The sequence below is a fragment of the Aplidium turbinatum genome, chromosome 7 (genome assembly GCF_918807975.1).
Source record: "Aplidium turbinatum chromosome 7, kaAplTurb1.1, whole genome shotgun sequence".
NCBI classification, from domain to species: Eukaryota; Metazoa; Chordata; class Ascidiacea; order Aplousobranchia; family Polyclinidae; genus Aplidium; species Aplidium turbinatum.
Genome location: NC_137478.1, coordinates 16879340 through 16899341, shown reverse-complemented (window position 1 = coordinate 16899341; position 20002 = coordinate 16879340). Strand labels below are relative to the sequence as shown.

The following is a 20002-nucleotide window of genomic DNA, read 5'->3' as shown; positions in this document are numbered from 1 at the left end:
AAAACGCTGGGACAAGCGAGCTAACGACATTTCTATCCTGTCTTTTTTTGACAAGCCAGGAGTGTCAGAAACCAAATTAGCAATCGTTTGCGCAGCTGTTGTAACACAAGCTGCTTGTAACAAAGTCAAACGAGTTCCTTTAAAGGGCGAAGCTGCCATTAAGGCCGTAACACGATTTTTAAAGAAGACAAATGGCATATTATTACCATCGTAACCAATCAAGGCCGCCTTATCAAAAAACGTCTTACTATTTTGGTATTCAAAAAAGCAATCCTGTTGTTGAGAACTCGATTTAGCGGTAGAAGACAAGCTATTTACCTTAAGGGGCTGAGTGGGCTCAGTCACATGCACAGCCCGATCACGATCCTCACAAACGTTAAAATCAGGAGACGCGATACGCCTCTCACAATCACGCAAATTACGTGTAGCTGGGCGATCAAAAACTAGCGGCGCAGAAAACTGTGAAGAGGGCAAAACATTACTGCTAATGGCGGCCCCGTGACCTGTACGCTCTGGGGGAGGAGTTCGGTTGTAATTTGCAGACCTTGTCTCTACAGCCTTCGTAACACACTTAGCCGCGGCCCCGAGACCTCTTGAAACAGTTGGAAAACGTGTGGATTGCACTGGTCCACTCACGGACTGAACAGGCGCCTGGAAAAGGTTATGTAAATTAAACTGCTATTGATGTTCACGTCTGGAATGGCTAGAAGAGCCCTTCTTAGAACTACGCCAGGAGCCCAACTCTGAACAATATTCAGCTAAAACTACTTCTTTACGTTGTTCAGCCCTCAACTGAGCGTCTGTGAGTGCGAACTCAGCAGCTCTCGCCTCTCGCGGCGGCTTCAGCAGCTCTCGCTTCGGCCTCAGCTCTCGCGGCAGCCTCTGCTCGTGCGGCCTCAGCAGCTCTCGCGTCGGCCTCAGCTCTCGCAGCAGCCTCTGCTCGTATGGCCTCAGCTCTCGCCATGGCCTCAGCAGCTCTTGCTTCGGCCTCAGCTTGTATCTGGAGCTCCTCTCGTCTTAGCTGTAGGTTAATTTGTGCAACTATCCAAAACGAACTCCTAGACATCCTAGTGCTTACATTTGAGGCGCTATCCTCAGGATGTATGTCAGCACCCAACATATCTGAGAACTCACTTACTTTTTGTTCGAAGTTATTTTTTAACGAGTTAAACTCGGGATCTACCCTACCACAAAGTTCTGCCAAAATTGCAGAGTTGAAAATTTTAGTCAAAAGAGCATGGAAATGTCGTAATTCCTCTTCTAAAGTAGATAACTTAGATCTAAAAATTAACAATTCTTGCTTATCACCCAAAGAACCTAGGGCTACAGAAAGTTCTCCAATTTGAGTCAAAATATCCCTTCTAAGATGACGGGTCTCTCGAACTGACTTAGCCTCAACGTTACTGGGTCCCTCTCCAGAATGGCCTGCCCGACCGCAAAGAACATCATCAGGCTTAAACTCAGTCGAGTCGACGGCAGTCGAGTCGACGGCAGTCGAGTCCCTGTCGCCACCGAGTGTAGACATATTAAATGTTGGGGCTAAATTTAACAATTAGAAAAATTAAGTTACACAAACACACACAATTAAGTTATAAAAAACTTTACTGCAAAGACCGTAAAAAATACAAAAAGAATTTAAATGCATAATACCGTAGTTGTAGGGGTATATGAAGTCCTAAAGTTTCACAAAACTTGCTTGGATTCGTCCACTTGAATCTTCAAGCACAGATGGATTGTCTTTAATCTTTTATCTTGCCAATGAATGTCAATGTTGTTTTTTCTTCAGAACCAACAAAAAAACGCCTTTAATTTTTAGCTTGAAGTTCTTCAGGGGGAGACTCGGGTAAGTTGGCCCAGCAAAATGAAAAATTAAATTTGTGAGCTAATAACAAAACATATGTTAAAGCGAATGCTACTGAAGAGTAGAGAATTCATCACTCTAGAAGTGGACATATTCTTGCATCAAACAAACATTCTTAGGTATATAATTTTTCAAGTTTTTTGAAAAAAATAAAATGGACCATCTTGCCTTCCTGTGCGGGTAATTTGGCCCACCATGGAAGGTAAGTTGGCCACGTGGGAAACATGTCCATCTACGGTATATTAAACAGTGGAAAAGTTATCTTTCTCCACAATTTTATTTTCTTTCTAGTTATTTCTTGGTTTTATAAAGGCATAGCCTACATACCGTAGGCCTACATAATTTATTCTATGTATGCATTCATGTATGGTTTATAATATAATCTACTATTAGGCTATAATGCTGTATTTTACCTCAGTAAACTTTTTTTACATAAGTAGCCTACACCAAATAAGCTTTCGAAAATAACAAAGGTTGTATCAAACATCATGTAGATGGAACGGCATGCCTTTATTCCCAACGATCTGGTCACCTTAACGATACTGATAGGTATAGGACCTTGTTTGCAATAGGCTACAAACCCCATTTTTGCATGGGTACCAATATCGGAACATTTTTTAATGTATCTCCGAAACGAGGTATGTTTTAGACCGTCGCTTGAGAAGTGGTTGATACACATTTTTGCGATTGGTTTTCTTGATTACTTACTATTATTACCATATGGGTTAGGAAAAAGTTGTCGCAATTTGTGGCATAAAAACGATGTTAGGAAGTGTATTATTGTTATTGATCGCTTAACCTTTAACATACCAAGCCTAGCTCACCAACGTCGTTTACCAAGGTGGCGTCCTCCAAGGACTCCATCGTTTCTATTGCTTAAAGTATACAGTATATACAGGGTCATCAATAATTAACGTTACAACTTCAAACAAAGATATTTAACAAACGGTAGATAATAATTGAGTAATGAACATATAATATTATTGTCAAATAAATAAATATTTAAGAAAAACAAGGTTTCTCAATGTGTCGGCCATTTGCGTCGATAACAAATCGGAGACGCTTCATAAAGGACCTGCAATAGTCACGAATAACTCTTTGAGGTATTTTGGCTCATTCTTTTTTCAGATTAGCCTTCAGCGCTTCCAAACGTTGGTGGTGCTTAGTCGAAACCCTGCTCTCCAGGTAAGACCAGATGCCAAAGTCTAGGGGGTTCAGGTTTGGGGATGAAGGAGGCCATTTTTCCTTGGAAATGAAAAACGGCAAATTGGCTGAGCCAGTTTTGCGTTCTCTCCCAATAGCCTACATACAATCAGTATACCGGCACACCTAAGCACAAGCCAACTTGTAGTATACTTTCTTCATCCTTACTTAGATTACAGTTTATACAGCTAATGTAACAAAGGAAGATTGCTGAAATTGTAAGTAAAGCAGATGCCATTTTTATGACACTGTAACAAATCCCTGTTTTTATCCCAAGTGTTATAAAAACTAAAATTTTAGTCCTAGCATCATATAAAGTATAATATATCAAATATAGTTATTGCAGTACTATCTGAATCCTTAACAGCCTGTAATAATATATGTGTTTCTACAAATTACTTAGACAAAGGATCATATTCATAAACACACAGTTCATTCACTTCACATTCTTTTGCACTTGTCACAGTTGTGTTGGTGACTCGGTGCTGTTCGCAAACGAAACGTTTGCATTTGGAGCATATAATGTTAACTTTTCTATCGTTGTTTCAAGGACATTGAAAACATCTTCCTCTCTTCCGTCTCACTAGCTGCCTAGCTGCCTTGACGCTAAGAATATATTTGAAGCTTCAGTGTTTCGAGCTACAGAAACTCCCATACCTTCAATAGCTCTAACGATGTGAAGCTGAAAACCAGATGGATTACATGCTCTGCGCAAGACATCAGGTTTCGTCAATTCTTTGCCTATAGGCCTATCCACCAAGAAATGATATCCTCGATTAGATTTTCTACTGTTTCCAGTCTCTGTTTTTGAACACCCAAGTGCTATAGGAATTCAGGGCTCCAATGTCAAGCACGTTTATAAAAAGTCGAAAAGGCCATCTTGACATTCGTTTGGCACAAGAATATTCACTCACCAACTTGTCTGCATCATCCACTCCGCCTTTTGTGCGGTTATATTCAATTATCATGTTGGGTTTCTTGTGATCCTCATTAGACAGTGAATCATCAAGATACTGAGAAGATAGTAAACGAACCATCTTGTTTTCTTAGGCACATAGCTTACAACTGACAGTTTATCTGAAAAGATAAAGTTTGATGATAAAATATACCGTCCCTTCCCAACTTCCATAACTGAAGGAATATCTGACTTTTTTCTCAGTGTTCCTGTCTTGGTGATATTTATCTGAAGCAAAAATTCTGCAGTTGGCACTGATGTAAAAAATTTATCTGTGGTGACACTTCTTCCAGTTGCAAACAGTGATTTCATCATGTCACACAGTACACACAACTAGACTTCCTTGATTTTTCTTTAGTGCACTCCCAGGAAGTTTTCCAGTATAGACTTAGAGATTATAGAGGTAAAGTGGTTTTCACGTCTTCAGCTGCCCACACTTTAATTCCATACCTTGCTGGTTTTAATTTCATGTACTGTCTCATTGGACATTTCCCTCGGAAAGAGATTAATTGTTCATCTACCGTTACTTCTTCAAATCATAGAGTTTTTTTGCAGTTTTCTACAAATCCATCCAAAATTTTGCGAAAAGCTGCAAGTTTAGCATTTTCTTTTCTTTGACCACGTGTTGATTTGTCATCAAATTCTCAAACTCTGTCAAAATGTAAGGACATTTTCGCGTGAAGTTAACTGAATAACATTCAGCCTTTGTAACCTAATATACCAAGGGGGGTCCCATCAGGACCCCAGGTAACGTTATGCTGTTTTTTGCATATGTTTCAAATAATTTTTTTAATTTTTGTTGCACTATACTGAACTTGATTAAATTTATGACACATACAAAGATTAGGAGAAAAATTGTTGCTATAGGTAAGGCGAGAGATAAAAAAATTCACCTCTGGGGTCCCTACGAGACCCCGCTTGGTATGTTAAGGGTTAATGCTGATGTAAAGCCGCGATTTACTTACTTTGGATACTTGATGATAGGCTACTTTAATCTTGCAAAAATAAGTCATCGTATTAATTAGTCAATTATTATCATTCTATGTAATATCTCATGAAGGCAAGTTGGCGATGGTGGCCAACGTACCCACCCACGAAATGGGCCAACTTCCCTGCATGGCAACCATATTGTAAAAACTAAAATTTATGTCAAACTATCGAGCTTCTAACAACGGTTTCACCGTCAAAGTGAGCCTTAATAACCACTCTAGCGCTGCACTCACTAAATAATAACCTTTCTTATATAGTAAGAAAAAACTCACTCGACATCTAAAAAATTCTAAAATCCAAAAATTTTAAAAATCATAATTTTTCATACAAAAATCGTGCTCACATGTTTATACTGCTTGCTAGAGCTTCCCAACCTGGTGATAAGATAGTTTCAACAGCACTTTCTTAGTATGCGTACGATACGTAACAATAACTATTGTAGTTAAAAAATTATTTAGAGTGGGCCAACTTGCCTATTGGGCCAACTTACCTGAGTCTCCCCCTACCAACTGAGAAGAAATGTCTTTAATTTTCTTTTGCTTCTGTAGACTACCAACCAACAAGATCTTCTTTTATTATTTCTTTGCTTCTGTAGCCTACCAACCAACAACTTCGTCTTTTATTATTTATGCTTCTAAGTTCCAACTGACAACAACGTCTTTTATTATTTTGCTTCAGTACCAAACACTAGACAGAGTAACGTCTTTTATTATTTATGGTCACAGCGGTAAACCATTATCTCTTCGTGGGAAAATTGTAACATAAGATTCCCGAATCCGTTCGTCTGTATGTAATGACCGAAAGAGAAACACTCTTCTGAAACGTTTATTCGAGAATTGTATTTCTGTAAAATTAGCCCGCGGCTATCGAAAATGGGGTGCAACGTGATACACCACTAAAAACTTGTCACTACAACAAACTACTTACATAAAAGACGGAAATTTTTATCCAGCTAGCAGCACTAAGCGAAACAGTTAAATTTGCGACTAACTTTCAAGCAACAATTTTACGAATGATCAGAATAATTTGCAATATCTCAAACTCACGTACGCAGCTATGTGACGTTATAATAAAAGGAATTGTGAAGCAATTCAAACAGGTGTTCAAAGGTGATGATGCAATGTTTCATCAGGTCTTACCAATCCCTGGGTCTTACAAACGATGGTGCAACATTTGGACATTTTCTAGCAATTTCCATGACGTAAGATGCCAGCTAGGTTAAGTAGACCATAACGGTTTTTATATGACGTTTGATTTGGTGAACCATTGTCGGGAACAACTGCCACTTCCTATGTTTTAATTGCTTGTAGACACGCAAAGAAGAAAGTGTTATCAAAAGTTCCATATTTTTTGATTTGGGAACCCCCCCTTGAAAATGTCTGGCTCCAGGCCTGTGTACGCGTCAATGAAATAAATTGACGGCGTCAGCGTCAGCGCGAATTACCTAACAATTTGACGGCGTATAGTACTGCGTCAGCTCTTAAAAAAATGTTCAGCGTCAGCGCTAATTTCTAGCGCTATTTTAACCAGGTGTTCCAGACAATTGTTCACCTAATCAAACGTCATATAAAAATCGTTCAAGTCTACTGAATATTACGTCATGGAAGTTGCTAGAAAATGTGCCGAAATTGCACCATCGTTCATAAGACTTGTGTCAAACCTGTTTAAACCTGTTTCAGTTTGAAACCTGTTTAAACATGAATACATTGGATTACTAGCTTTGGACACCTGTTTTGAATTGCGTGACAATTGATTTCATTGTTGCGTCACACTACTGCATACGTGAATTTGAGATATTGATATCTTTTCTGATTTATTCGTGAAATGGTTGCTTGAAAGTTGGCCGCACATTTAACTGTTGGCTTAGTGCTTGCTAGCTGGACAAAAGTTCCGTCTTTTATCCAATTAATCTGTATTGTAGTGACAGTTTTTTAGAGGTGTACGCGTTGCATCCCGATTTCGATAGCCGCGGGCTAATTTTACAGGAATACACTTTTTGAAAAGAAGTTCAAGTGTGTGTTACTTTTTCGGTCATTATATCCGCCGAACGGATCCGGGAACTTTATGTTACAATTTTCCCACGAAGAGATTATGGTTTACCGCTGTGACCATAAAAAATAAAAGACGCTGTTGTCAGTTGGAAGTTAGAAGCACAAAGAATAATAAGGAAGATTTTGTTGGTTGGTAGTCTACACTCTTACAGAAACAAAGAAAAGTAAAGACATTTCTTCTCAGTTTGGTACTGAAGAAAAATAACTCTGACAATCATTGGCAAGAAAGAAGATTAAAGACAATCCATCTGTGCTTGAAGATTCAAGTTGACGAATCCAAGCAAGTTTTGTGGACTTTTGGACTTCATATACTCGTACAGCTACGGTATCGTGCATTTAAATTCTTTTTTGTATTTTTTACGGTCTTTGCAATTAAGTTTTTTATAACTTAATTTTGTGTGTTTGTGTAACTTAATTTTCTAATTGTAAAATTTAGCCCCAACAACCAACATTTAATATGTCTACACTCGGTGGCGACAGGGACTCGACCGCCGTAGACTCGACTGAGTTTAAGCCTGATGATGTTCTTTGCGGTCGGGCAGGCCATTCTGGGGAGGGACCCAATAACGATGAGGCTAAGTCAGTTCGTGAGGCCCGGCATCTTAGACGGGATATTTTGACTCAAATTGGGAAACTTTCTGTAGCCCTAGGTTTTTTGAGTGATAAGCAGGAACTGTTAATTTTTCGATCTAACTTATCTACTTTAGAAGAGGAATTAAGGCATTTCCATGCTCTTTTGAGTAAAATTGTTAACTCTGCAATCTTGGTAGAACTTCGTGATAGGGTAAATCCCGAATTTAACTCGTTAAAAAATAACTTCGAACAAAAAGAAAGTGAGTTCTCAGATATGTTGGATGCTGACATACATCCTGAGGATAGCGCCTCAAATGTAAGCACTAGGATGTCTGAGAGCTCGTCACGGATAGTTGCACAAATTAACCTGCAGTTAAGACGAGAGGAGCTCCAGATACAAGCTGAGGCCGAAGCGAGAGCTGCTGAGGCCGCCACGAGAGCTGAGACCATACGAGTTGAGGCCGAAGCGAGAGCTGCTGAGGCCGCTGCGAGAGCTGAGACCATACGAGCTGAGGCTGCCGCGAAAGCCGAAGCGAGAGCTGCTGAGTTCGCACTCAAAGACGCTCAGTTGAAGGCCGAACAACGTAAAGAGGTAGTTTTAGCTGAATATAGTTCTGAGTTGGGCTCCCGGCGTAGCTCTAGGAAGGGCTCTTCTAGGCATTCCAGAAGTGAACATCAATCACAGTTTAATTTACATAACCTTTTCCAGACGCCTGTTTAATCCATAAGTGGACCTGTACAATCCACATGTTTTCCAGCTGTTTCAGGAGGTCTCGGGGCCGCGGCTAAGGGTCTTCCGAAGGCTGTAGAGCCAAGGTCTGCAAATTACAACCGAACTCCTCCCCCAGAGCGTACAGGTCACGGGGCCGCCATTAGCAGTAATGCTTTGCCCCCTTCACAGTTTTCTGCGCCGCTAGTTTTTGATCGCCCAGCTACACGTAATTTGGGTGGTTGTGAGAGGCGTATCGTGTCTCCTGATTTTAACGTGTGTGAGGATCGTGATCGGGCTGTGCGTGTGACTGAGCCCACTCAGCCCCTTAAGGGATATAGCTTGTCTTCTCCCGCTAAATCGAGTTCTCAACAGCAGGATTGCTTCTTTGAATACCAAAATAGTAGGACGTTTTTCGATAAGGCGGCCTTGATTGGTTACGATGGTAATAGTATGCCATTTATCTTCTTTAAAAATCGTGTTACGGCCTTAATGGCAGCTTCACCCTTTAAGGGAACTCGTTTGACTTTGTTGCAAGCAGCTTGTGTTACAACAGCTGCGCAAACGATTGCTAATTTGGTTTCTGACACTCCTGGCTTGTCAGAGGAAGACAGGATAGAAATGTCGTTAGCTCGCTTGTCCCAACGTTTTGGAGTTCGTGGGGGTCTTTTCGCCGAACCAGAAATTAGAAAGTATCGCTATGGTAGCAAATTGAATTCAATCTCTTCCAGTGATTTGAAAGAGTTTAAAGATGAATTGTCGCAGTGTCTGCTTTACGCGCAAGCTTATGGTCAGCGCGACAAATTGGAAGGACGTTTTGTTTTGGATTTGGCTAAGCGACTCCCGTTTGACGCTAAGCAGCGTTATCTTGACTTTTTAGGTGATCAGTATGGTAGCACTGAGAAACCTACTTTTCAGAGTTTGTTTGATTTTGTGGTACGGGAGGAAACGCGCAAGTCGACTGATTTTAGCATTATGCTAATGGGCGATTCTGGTGAGTCGCAGCATTTTAAAAAGTTTGGCAAAGGAAAATTGCCTTCATGTCCGGTTAGGCAGACGTCTGTAAAACCCCATGATAATGTCATGTCAGGAAGTTCGCAGTACTCGACTGCTGTTGGCGCACCACGCGGTGGTGAGGCTAGACGTAAAGACCTGCCGGCATGTATTTATTGTTCGTCACGTGGTCAAGTTGAATATCATTTTTTGTCTAATTGTAAAGAATTTTTGCGCTTGACACCTAAAGATCGGAGAGATGTCATTGTGAAAGCTGGCAAATGCCTGAATTGTTTGCGCCAGCATATGGTTAGGGACTGTAATCATGCAAACAACTGTCGTCGGTGTGGGCCTAACAACGATAGGAAACACTATTTTCTTCTCCATGATTTTTATGTGACGTCACGTGATTCTCTGGATTCGATCAGCAAAGATGATGCTGGTGCCAGAGTTCCTGTCCGTAATGTTAAGATTGGAAATGTTAAAGCAGCCTTTAACCGCGTTACTGCTGCTTGTGTTTTGAATCCAATGACTGGCAAATCGAAGTTGGTGTATTGTCAGCATGATCCTGGTTCGCAGTTGACGTTTGTTTCGAGTGATTTGGTGTGCGAACTTGGTCTTAAACCGTACGATAAAGCGTCGTTTAAAATGGATACTCTGGCTGGTCAGAAACCTACTTGTGCTGACCTTGTTAAACTCAACATCCAGTCGTTAGAGACTGATGAAGTGTTTTGTGATATAACTTCGGTGGTTAACCCAGCTTGGGATGACGATAGTAAAACTTTACCCCATAAACAAGATTTAAGTGGTTTCCGTCATTTTCATGACGTGAATATGTTTCATTTGAATGATTGTACTACTGTAGATGTACTGATTGGCAATGACAACGCTTATTTGATGTGGACAAAAGAAGAGCGTGTTGGTAACAATCGTAGTAAACCGCATGCTTTGCTCACTCCTCTCGGTTGGTTGGCTTGTGGTGGTAAGTCACCCTTAGTTGAAAGCGTTGCTAAAGTGTGCAGAGTGCAGACGTCTTCAGAGTCGGATGTCATCTCTGGCTTTCAGCGTAAAATTGAGTCTCGTGATATGGAAATAGCAGATCTGAATAAAGTCATTCAGGATTTGACGTTGCAAAATGAAACCTGTGAATTGTCTCGCAATGATAATTTGGCTAAAGAACTTGTCGAACCGAATATTGAGTTGAAAGATGGTCGATTTGAGATACCTGTACCGTTGAAGGAAGATATTGATTTACCTAACAATTTTGTGCTGGCGTCAGATAGAGCTGCTGCTTTAAGGAAGAAGGCTTTAAAACAACCTGAACTTCGTGATTTCCTTACTGACACCATGAAAGATCTTAAATCAAATGGCTATATTGAGCGTACTGGTGAAGCAGGAAATGTCAAGGGATTTGAATGGTATTTACCATACTTTGTGACGTCACAATTAAAAAAGCGCATTGTTTACGATGGCAAGTCTGAATTTCGAGGAACTTGTGTTAATGATGTAATGTTTTCGGGTCCTGACTTGTTAAACCCTCTGGTAGATGTCTTGGCTAGATTTCGGCTTGGTAGATTTGGTCTCATGGCTGATGTGACTAAATGCTTCTTTCAAATAAAGTTACCTGAGTCGCAAAGGGATTTGTTTCGTATATTGTGGTTTGAAGATGATGACCTTGAAAATGGTAGGATGGTACCCTTTCGTTTTTGTGTACACCCTTGGGGAATAAAGAGTAGCCCATATATCGCTTGCTTGGCTATAAAGAAAATGATCGAGCAGAATCCCAGCGGTGCTGGTGACCTGACACTCTGCAATATTGCAAATAATATGTACATGGATGATTTTATATTTTCGGCTGATAGCTTAGAGGAAGCTCAGCAAATCACTCATGAATCAATTGCTTTGTTTGATAGCCGTGGGTTTAAACTTGTTAAGTGGAGTGCTAACAAGGAGGCTATGATTGTCTTGTCAAATTTAGATAATGAGATGCTTTCACCTTTGATTCGTGACATTGACTTTCAGACTGAAAATATGACTTTGCCATCAGCGAAGACATTGGGTTGTGTGTGGCAAACCGAGTCTGACGAGATGCGTATCGCATGTTCCTTAAAGCCCTTAGCTAAACACACGCGCCGAAGTATGCTCAGTCAGCTTGGACAAAATTTTGATCCGCTAGGCTTTGGAGCTGTTCTTTCTTTTTGATAACCGCTATGTATATGAGCTGCTATCCAACCTGTCTTCTTCCTAACTTTCGACTCAAGTTCCACATGTGTTGAGTGAAGATTGATGGTATATTGTTAACAAGAGACGGGTTCAATTGTGATGTGGAATAGTCACTTCACACTCTTAATTACGTCCGTTCGTTAGATTCACACATCGTAAAAGGAAGACGAAGCACGTTTGGATAACACAAGTTAGAAAATTAGAGAAAGAATGATGAGAGATTGTCGCTCAAGCGTGACAGTGCATCGCAATGATGACGTCACGATTGCGCGACAATCCATGTCACAATACGAAGACAGATAACTTGGCCATAATTTCGTGAACATAGCAGCCTCCAAGATGAATATTACAATATCCATCTTCCAAAAGATTATTTTTACCTAAACGAAATTACTCAACATTGGCCATACCTAACACACATTAAACATAATTGCAATACCGCATAAAATTGTCGTATAAATAACATACATACGACATAGTCATGTAGATGAACCTGTAGTCCCGCACTGCTGTCTGAAGGTATTTAAAACGGACCATGCTCACACGACATTACAGTACTAACACACCATACACCTAAAGTTATACAAAACAAAGTTGTCATATGAAGATACTAAATTAAATGTGAAAGAATGAATAAGATGCTCAGCTTAGTCACAGGTATCACAAGCAAATTTGCTGTATGCGATATTGGCGTAACTCAAAGTGACAATATGTACTTGATAAATACATACGGTTCCAGCCAGACTGTATCTATTTAATTTGTAAACAGCCAACATAAGCATCATACATCTCACAAGTCATAAACAATTAAACATTAATGAAAAAAGTGAACACATTTTCTATGAGTGACGTCCCTTAACGTCCATCTGGGGGGCCCGAACCAACTGGAGCGAGCACAGCAGTGCGTGCCCGCGCGCCCTCTACCGGAGCAACGCAAGAAATATCACGAAGCACGGTTTCAACGTGCGACTTCTTAGTGTTGGTGTCCCATGCTACCACAGCCACCCTCACCCTTCTCACAAACTCTTTTCCCTTTCGATGCTGCGGTAAAATTTCAACCACTCTGCCGATTTGGTAGTCCCCTCGTTTAGGCCGATCATTCATATCCCATACCAGGACCAAGTCTCCGGGTTCTAAATTGCGACAGATGTCTCTCCATTTTTCCCGACCCTGCAGCTGAGGTAGGTAGAAATCTGTCCAGTGACCCCAAAACTTATCAGAGAGCCCTTGTAAAAACCGGTAATCACGCCTCAGAAGGTCCCTGGGTTGAGGATCCCCCAAAGGCACATAACGGCCGAAGGCGGGTGTAAGCAATGACGCAGGTGTTATCACCGCAAAATCGTCAGGGTCATCACTTAACGATACTAATGGTCTTTCGTTGACAATCCTAACGGCGCTCGAGGAAAACGTCAGCAATTCAACATAGCTTGGCTTACGTGCCAACTCGTGCACAGTTCTTGTGAAAATTAGCTTAAACTGCTTGACCATGGATTCCCAAGCGCCACCTTGCGATGGGGCATATGGCGGGATCCTTTCAAACTTAACACCTCTTTCACGTAGAGAGTTCGACCACTCGCAAGACTCAAGCAACTCTGGCAAAAGGTTAGCTGCCCCTTGAAACGTAGACCCGTTATCAGAGAACAATTTCGTCACGGAGCCTCTTACGTCAGTGAACCTGCTAAATGCCAATATAAACTCATTCAATGACAGCGAAGTGACAAGTTCGACATGTATTGCCCTTGAAGCCATGCAAGTAAACAACAATCCCCACGCCTTACGTGTACTTCTCCCTTGAACGAATTCAATTGGCCCCAAGTAGTCCATGCCACAGATGTCAAAGGCTTTATCACATGTAGCAGTACGAGCTACTGGGAGATCTGACATGAGCTGCCTTATGGGCTTCGCTTTCTCCAACGCACACCTCGCACATTCTTTTAAGTATTTTTTGACCGCACATGCACCTTTGATGATCCAAAACCTCTGCCTTGTACAAAGCAGCGAATGTTGTACACCAACATGACCATTTCGGCTGTGATACCATAACACAACCAGCCGCGTGAGCGCATGCTTTGTTGGCAAGATAATCGGATGTTTTCTATCTTCAGACAAAACCGGTGCATTACTCAATCTTCCTTCAATTCTTAACAGACCCTTTTCATCTACGCATGGTCTAAACCTACGTAATGATCTCAAATCACCCAACCACTGTTTATTACGTACGCTACTCCTTTTGCTTAGCTTTTTGATCGCCTCATCCAAGGCTTCTGGCGATTCTTCAGTCATCAATTCCACAGCAGACCCATACACTTTATTTTGAACAAATTTAACAACTAATTCCAATGACCAGTTAAGATAATCGACATCTAACTTCGGCTTACGAAACTCGCGTCCTTTGATTTTGCAGAACAGAAACTGAACAAACGCTGCCCTATAGGCCACACGCTTCTGCAAAACATACAACGACGGTGCAGAGGCAATGAGTTGTTCTAGACTGTCATCATCGTCACCAGGGCACATCTCAACCTTTGTGCAATTAGTCTTATGACAGGATACACTACCCACACCATCATCAACAAGAGGGATTTCGCAGCTTTGTGATAAAAACCTAGGTCCGTGAAACCACAAACTTCTCGATGTCTCCTTCTTAACTCCATCTGGTCTTGAAGCGACATCTGCCGGGTTTAAATCTGTGGGACAATACCTCCAATCTGAAGACTCCGAAAACAGTAATATTTTGTCAACACGACGTGCTACAAATTTGTCCAATCTCAACTCGTCATTTTTTAACCAATGCAAAACGGTTTTCGAGTCAGACCACAAAAAGGGCTTACAGTTATCTAGTTTTAACGACTCCTTAGCCTGTCGGAGTAACTCTACACCCATCACAGCAGCAACCAATTCCTTTCGCGGAATTCCCCAAGAGCGCTGATGCCTTAAAGCCACTTTACTCTTGCCGAAGACAATCGACACTGATATAGATTCATTTACTATCCGACGTAAATACACAACACTACCAAAGACACGCTCTGATGCATCCGAAAAACAATGCAGTTGGAAAACCACTTTATCATTGGGCTCCACTGGGATAGAATTCGCAAAGTAATACCGAGGCAATGACATGTCTAACAGTGACTTTATCAATTGAAACCATGTTTCCCAATCTTTTACAACATTGTCTGGAACCGGGGTGTCCCAGTCAAAGTTATCAATTGCTAATTGCTGCAAGATCAATCTAGCCTTCACGAAGAAGCAACAAATATCCCAAGAGGGTCAAACGACTTGCCTAATTGGCTTAACATGCTTCTTCGCGTGTATTTGTTCAAAGGTTGCAGTTCTGACTTGAGTTTTAAGCAATCAGAGCTTGTCTCCCAGATGCAACCAAGAGCCTTCATGCCAGGCATGTCATCCTGACATTCATCATCCAAGTCTAGGTCTCGGAAACCAGACGCTAATGAGTCTACATTCAAATGTGACAACGCTGGGAGTGCCTCACCATTAGCACTCCACTTAACCAAATGAAACCCGCGACTTTTAAACAAAGAAATCGACTCGTTTACAACCGACTCTGCATCACACAAGCTATCCACCGCAAATATTAAGTCATCCATATAGATATTTTCTCGTATAGTGTTTAAAGTCAGGTCCGATGCACCAGTTGCATTATCCTCTAAAGTCTTACGAATCGCAAAACTCGCTACAAAGGGTGAGCTCTTAAGTCCCCAGGCATGGCGCGTGAATCTATACGGCCGCATAGCGCCATTAATATCATCGTTGTCAAACCACAAGATGCGCAGCAAATCTCTTTGCGCTTCAGGCACTTTTACCTGAAAAAAGCATTTAGCTAGATCCGACATAAAGGCATAGCGACCCATACGAAACCGCGCAAGAACACCCGCCAGGCTGTTAAGCAAATCGGGGCCAGTGAAAATCCAATCATTTAAACAAGTGCCATTAAATGTTGCCTTCCCATCATATACAATCCTTTTTTTAGTTTGTGATGTAACAAAGTATGGAAAGTACCAAGAGCCACATTCAGTTGACTCGTTCAAAGCGGGTTCTATATATCCTTTTTCCTTTAGCTCCTGAAAAGTTTCTAGCAAAAATTTGTACAACTCGGCGTCACACACGGCTTTTCGCTTTAACGCCCCTAACCGCTTTCGAGCCAGGCTTTCATTTTCCGGTAACTGAAGGTCACCTTTAAATGGGATAGGAATCTCATAACGATTGTCCGATAACACATGATTTTCGTTAGTCAATCTCAGCACTTTCTTATCAGCGCGTGACATGCTCCGCTGCGAATCTGCCAGCGTGGCTTCTTTTAACTCCTGTCTTAATTCGTCCACAATACAGTCGCGCGTCAAAATTTCACGTTTTAACCAGTCCACGTTCTCAAATTCATCGCGAACCTGCACTTTCCTGACTGTGACGCGACTGTCCGAACAGAGAGGAGACCGCCCTCCACCGGCTAGCCATCCCAATGGTGTATTGATCGCGTGTGGCTCATACAACGTTTTACCAACTCGCTCTTCAAGCACAGTTAACAAGAATGGACAATCATCGCCTATCAAAATGTCCACAGTCTGACGATTTTCTAATTCAAACACACTAATGTCATCAAAATGTCTGTAACTACTCAATTCTTGCTTATGGGGCAAGGTTTCAATGTCATCGCTCCATGGCGTCGAACAAACAACATTATCTATGTTAAAACTCTCACCAGTCGACAACGATTTTACAACAAATTTGACCAAACCAGTATCAACTTTCGCGTCACCGTTCAAGGTTTTCATGGTAAAGGAAATGTTTTCATAGGGCTGTAACCCCAACTCTGCACACAAAGATTTTGATACCAGCGTTATCTGGGATCCATAATCAAGCTGACAGTACACCAACTTTTCTAAGCCAGTTGCCGGGTTTATGACCTTCACAGCAACTGTTCGGTTTAAAACTTTACATGGTGTCACTTTCACATTTCTCAAAGAGACTGATTTTTCTCTACCTTGAACTCGAGTTTTATTAACCGCAGACTTGTCAACTTTGTCCACAGCGGACTCGCGTACCTTCTTTGGAACTGGTTTGTTTGCTGGCCTATCATTAACGACCCATTCATGCAACATAGCGAAATGCTTCGGTGTTTTATAGTTAGCATCCTGACATTGATCACAGTTCATGGCACAGCGACAATCTCTAGCCCGATGCTTTCCTCCACAATTATAACAGAGCCAATGTTTGTAGAAAAACTCTTCACGCTTTGCCACAGTCATACCCTGCAAACGATGACATACCTCCAAACCATGATCCACATTCACACCAAACGAAAGGCAACACTCACACAACGAGACACTCGTTTTTGACGTTGCGGAATTTATATTACCATAGCCGTCAACCTTGGCCGCCGTATGTTTCACTTGAAATGCACCCGCGTCCCTTTTACTCTCCGACTTACCAAAAGAATGGTTATTGCTCGACTTATGGTCCTCACTCATTAACCAAACGCCAAAGTCGGTTGATTTCGCATTTTCTTCCGCAATAACAAACTGCAACAAACTATCAAAGGAAGGGTCCGCCGTACAACCAAATTTATCACCTAAGAAATCAATGAAGCGTTGACGCGCATAAACGGGCAAACGTTTAGCTAGATCACAGACAAATTTCCCTTCAAGGTAGTCCAACCGCTTGTATGCTGCCGCATATATTTGGCAATCTAGTAATTCTGCCCGAAACTTGCGCCAACCAGTAATGTCAGCCCCCGACACACGCGGCCCAAATCGGATACTTTTAACACAAGCCTCAGAATTAAAACCGCCGCGAACAGAAAATCTTAAAGACAAACGCTCCAATGCCATATTAGCACGCATTGCTTCGTTGTAACCTGGGGTGCTACTGATCACCAAGCTTATGTCTTGAGCAGCAGTTTTAATACATGCTGCTCTAATCAAGCTCAGTCTCATATCCTCATATGGGCATTTTTCTAACAAAGCATTTATCTCGTTTTTAAAAACAATAAAGGGCATAGAAAACCCGTCATATTTTATGAGCGAGGCCATGTCAAGATAGTCCTTCCTTGACGCCTTTTCGCACGCTCCGTCGTAGGCTAGGGGCGGTTGCTGTTCTCTCCTTGCCATCACGTCACTTTCATGCAGGGGTAAGCCATAATACCCATCATGGACTGCACTACCCTTAGGGATATACCTAGTAGTATCAGTAAATCCTGGCGGAGGTCTAATAGGTCTCTCATAAACAGGTACATTTAAGCTAGGGGCCATTAACTTGTCTGCTTTGTTAGCAGCCTCCATATGGGCACAGAATTTAGACAACACTGAGTGAGGGGCTTTTTTTGGTTTCTCGCTTTCCTTGAGATGGGGACCATCTTTCACCTGGGCGCTCGTCTTGGAATCCCGCGTGCGATAACTCCTCAAGCTATGTGTCTTCTCTGTATAGCATTCCGACATGGCCATCTGCTTCTGCAAGCTTGCACGTACTTGTAACTCCCTAAGCTCTCTGGCCAGCTTACGCTCTTCTCGGGCTTCCTGTTCCCGGGCCTCCTTAAGCTCTCTGGCCAGCTTACGCTCTTCTCGGGCTTCCTGTTCTCGGGCCTCCTTCAATTTCCTTGTCTCTCGCGCCTCATCTAAGCGGTTCTCAATTTGAATCTGTTCTAATTGAGTTTCCAGATCAATCTGAGCTAAAATATGCGCAGACCTTCTGCTTTTCCCTGCAGATGAGGGAGGGACCCCAATGGTTATGTTTGGCAGGGAAGCTGAATTTACTGGGGGCGAGTCTGTTAGCTCCTCCCATCGTTCTTTACATCTCCTCACCAACATTTCAAACTCGGGGGCGACTCGAGGTTCGGAGTCCTCTTTCTGCGTAATGGCACAAAAGTCTCTAACCCTCCAATCTAGAGCCTTGACATGCTGTGATTCAAATTCTATCACTTCGTCTCTGCTTCTTAGTTCCCCAAGCTGTCTCGTGGCCGCACTGATGTCACTAAGTAGCTGACGCCTTCGTTGACGGGCTTCCCTGTCATTCTGTAGCCCTAACACTTCCTGGTGAACCTCCTCTCTACCGACCTCTGAGGGCAGTTGTGATTGTACTACTGGTCCACTCACCGGAAGCCGCGCTACGGTGGCCCCACTCTCCGCGACAGATCCACCTCGCCCCACCAAAGAGCGGCGGACCGGCTCCTGTACACTCCCCAGCCCGCCCGAGACCCACAGACAGTCCTCAAGGGAAGCGGCACTCATAGTTATTTCAGTAACATATTAAATGGAATATGTAGCCTACGGTAATCAACAAATTAACTTTTACTACTAAATTGCAGTAGGCTACACAAATTTGCTATAAAAGCTCGATAACATACACAATCAAATAAGTAACACACTGACCAGAGGCAGGAAATAGTCCTCGCACCACTGCCCTTACGAGAAGCGTCGCACTCTTTGTCCACGTGATCCAGTTTCAAAATGGCGTCGCGCGCTTCGTCTTGTGGTCGGTGGAATAACACAGTTTCTTGCTCTCCTCGGACAGTTCGATCGTCGACGGATTGTTGGTCTGGTGACCGTTCCCCAGCCGCTTCAGGCAGTATAAAGTAACCGTGCTTATACTGCCCCACAGTAGAATTAGTGACTTCTCTAGCTGGGGATCTGGTTTCGCTTTTTCGATTGCTGTTCTTTGGCCGCTTCGGTTGGCCAGCAATATGTGTTTTACAACACCAGCAAAAAACAATTCTTGTAGCTTCACGATTGAAGTGACCAGCGTAACACAATTGAAGATGTTCTTTCTTTTTGATAACCGCTATGTATATGAGCTGCTATCCAACCTGTCTTCTTCCTAACTTTCGACTCAAGTTCCACATGTGTTGAGTGAAGATTGATGGTATATTTTCACACTCTTAATTACGTCCGTTCGTTAGATTCACACATCGTAAAAGGAAGACGAAGCACGTTTGGATAACACAAGTTAGAAAATTAGAGAAAGAATGATGAGAGATTGTCGCTCAAGCGTGACAGTGCATCGCAATGATGACGTCACGATTGCGCGACAATCCATGTCACAATACGAAGACAGATAACTTGGCCATAATTTCGTGAACAGGAGCGCCATTTTTTCTAAAAGCACGCCTGATACTTCAGCAATTGGCAATAGATAAGTTTGATTAGGACACCGAGGTCCCCGATAGCTTTGTTAAAGAGTGGGAGTCGTGGCTTCGCTCTTTGGACCTGCTTAAGGATTTTTCGTTACCGAGATGGTATTTTGCAAACTCTGGTGTGTGCAGTCCGGATGATATTGTTTCATATCAATTGCATGGGTTTAGTGATGCTTCAAATCAAGCTTTCTCTTCTGTTGTTTACTTACGTAGACTGGTTAACGGAGTTCCGAGTGTGTCTTTCGTTCTGGGTAAATCTACCATTGTTGTAAAAAATCAGTTTTCTTGGCCGATAGCTAGG

General features: G+C 42.2%; 1 protein-coding gene across 1 annotated transcript; it reads right to left on the bottom strand.

Moving 5' to 3' along the window:
• Positions 1–12413: 12413 nt before the first annotated feature.
• On the bottom strand, positions 12414–14678 carry LOC145773792 (uncharacterized). Its single transcript, XM_082584921.1, has one exon. It carries the CDS (start codon positions 14676–14678, stop codon positions 12414–12416), a length of 2265 nt encoding a protein of 754 aa, XP_082441047.1.
• Positions 14679–20002: the final 5324 nt, after the last annotated feature.

What these genes read in the sequence shown, in the direction of transcription:
- LOC145773792 (XM_082584921.1), bottom strand. Translation starts at nt 14,678, where the DNA reads ATGTCATTGCCTCGGTATTACTTTGCGAATTCTATCCCAGTGGAGCCC.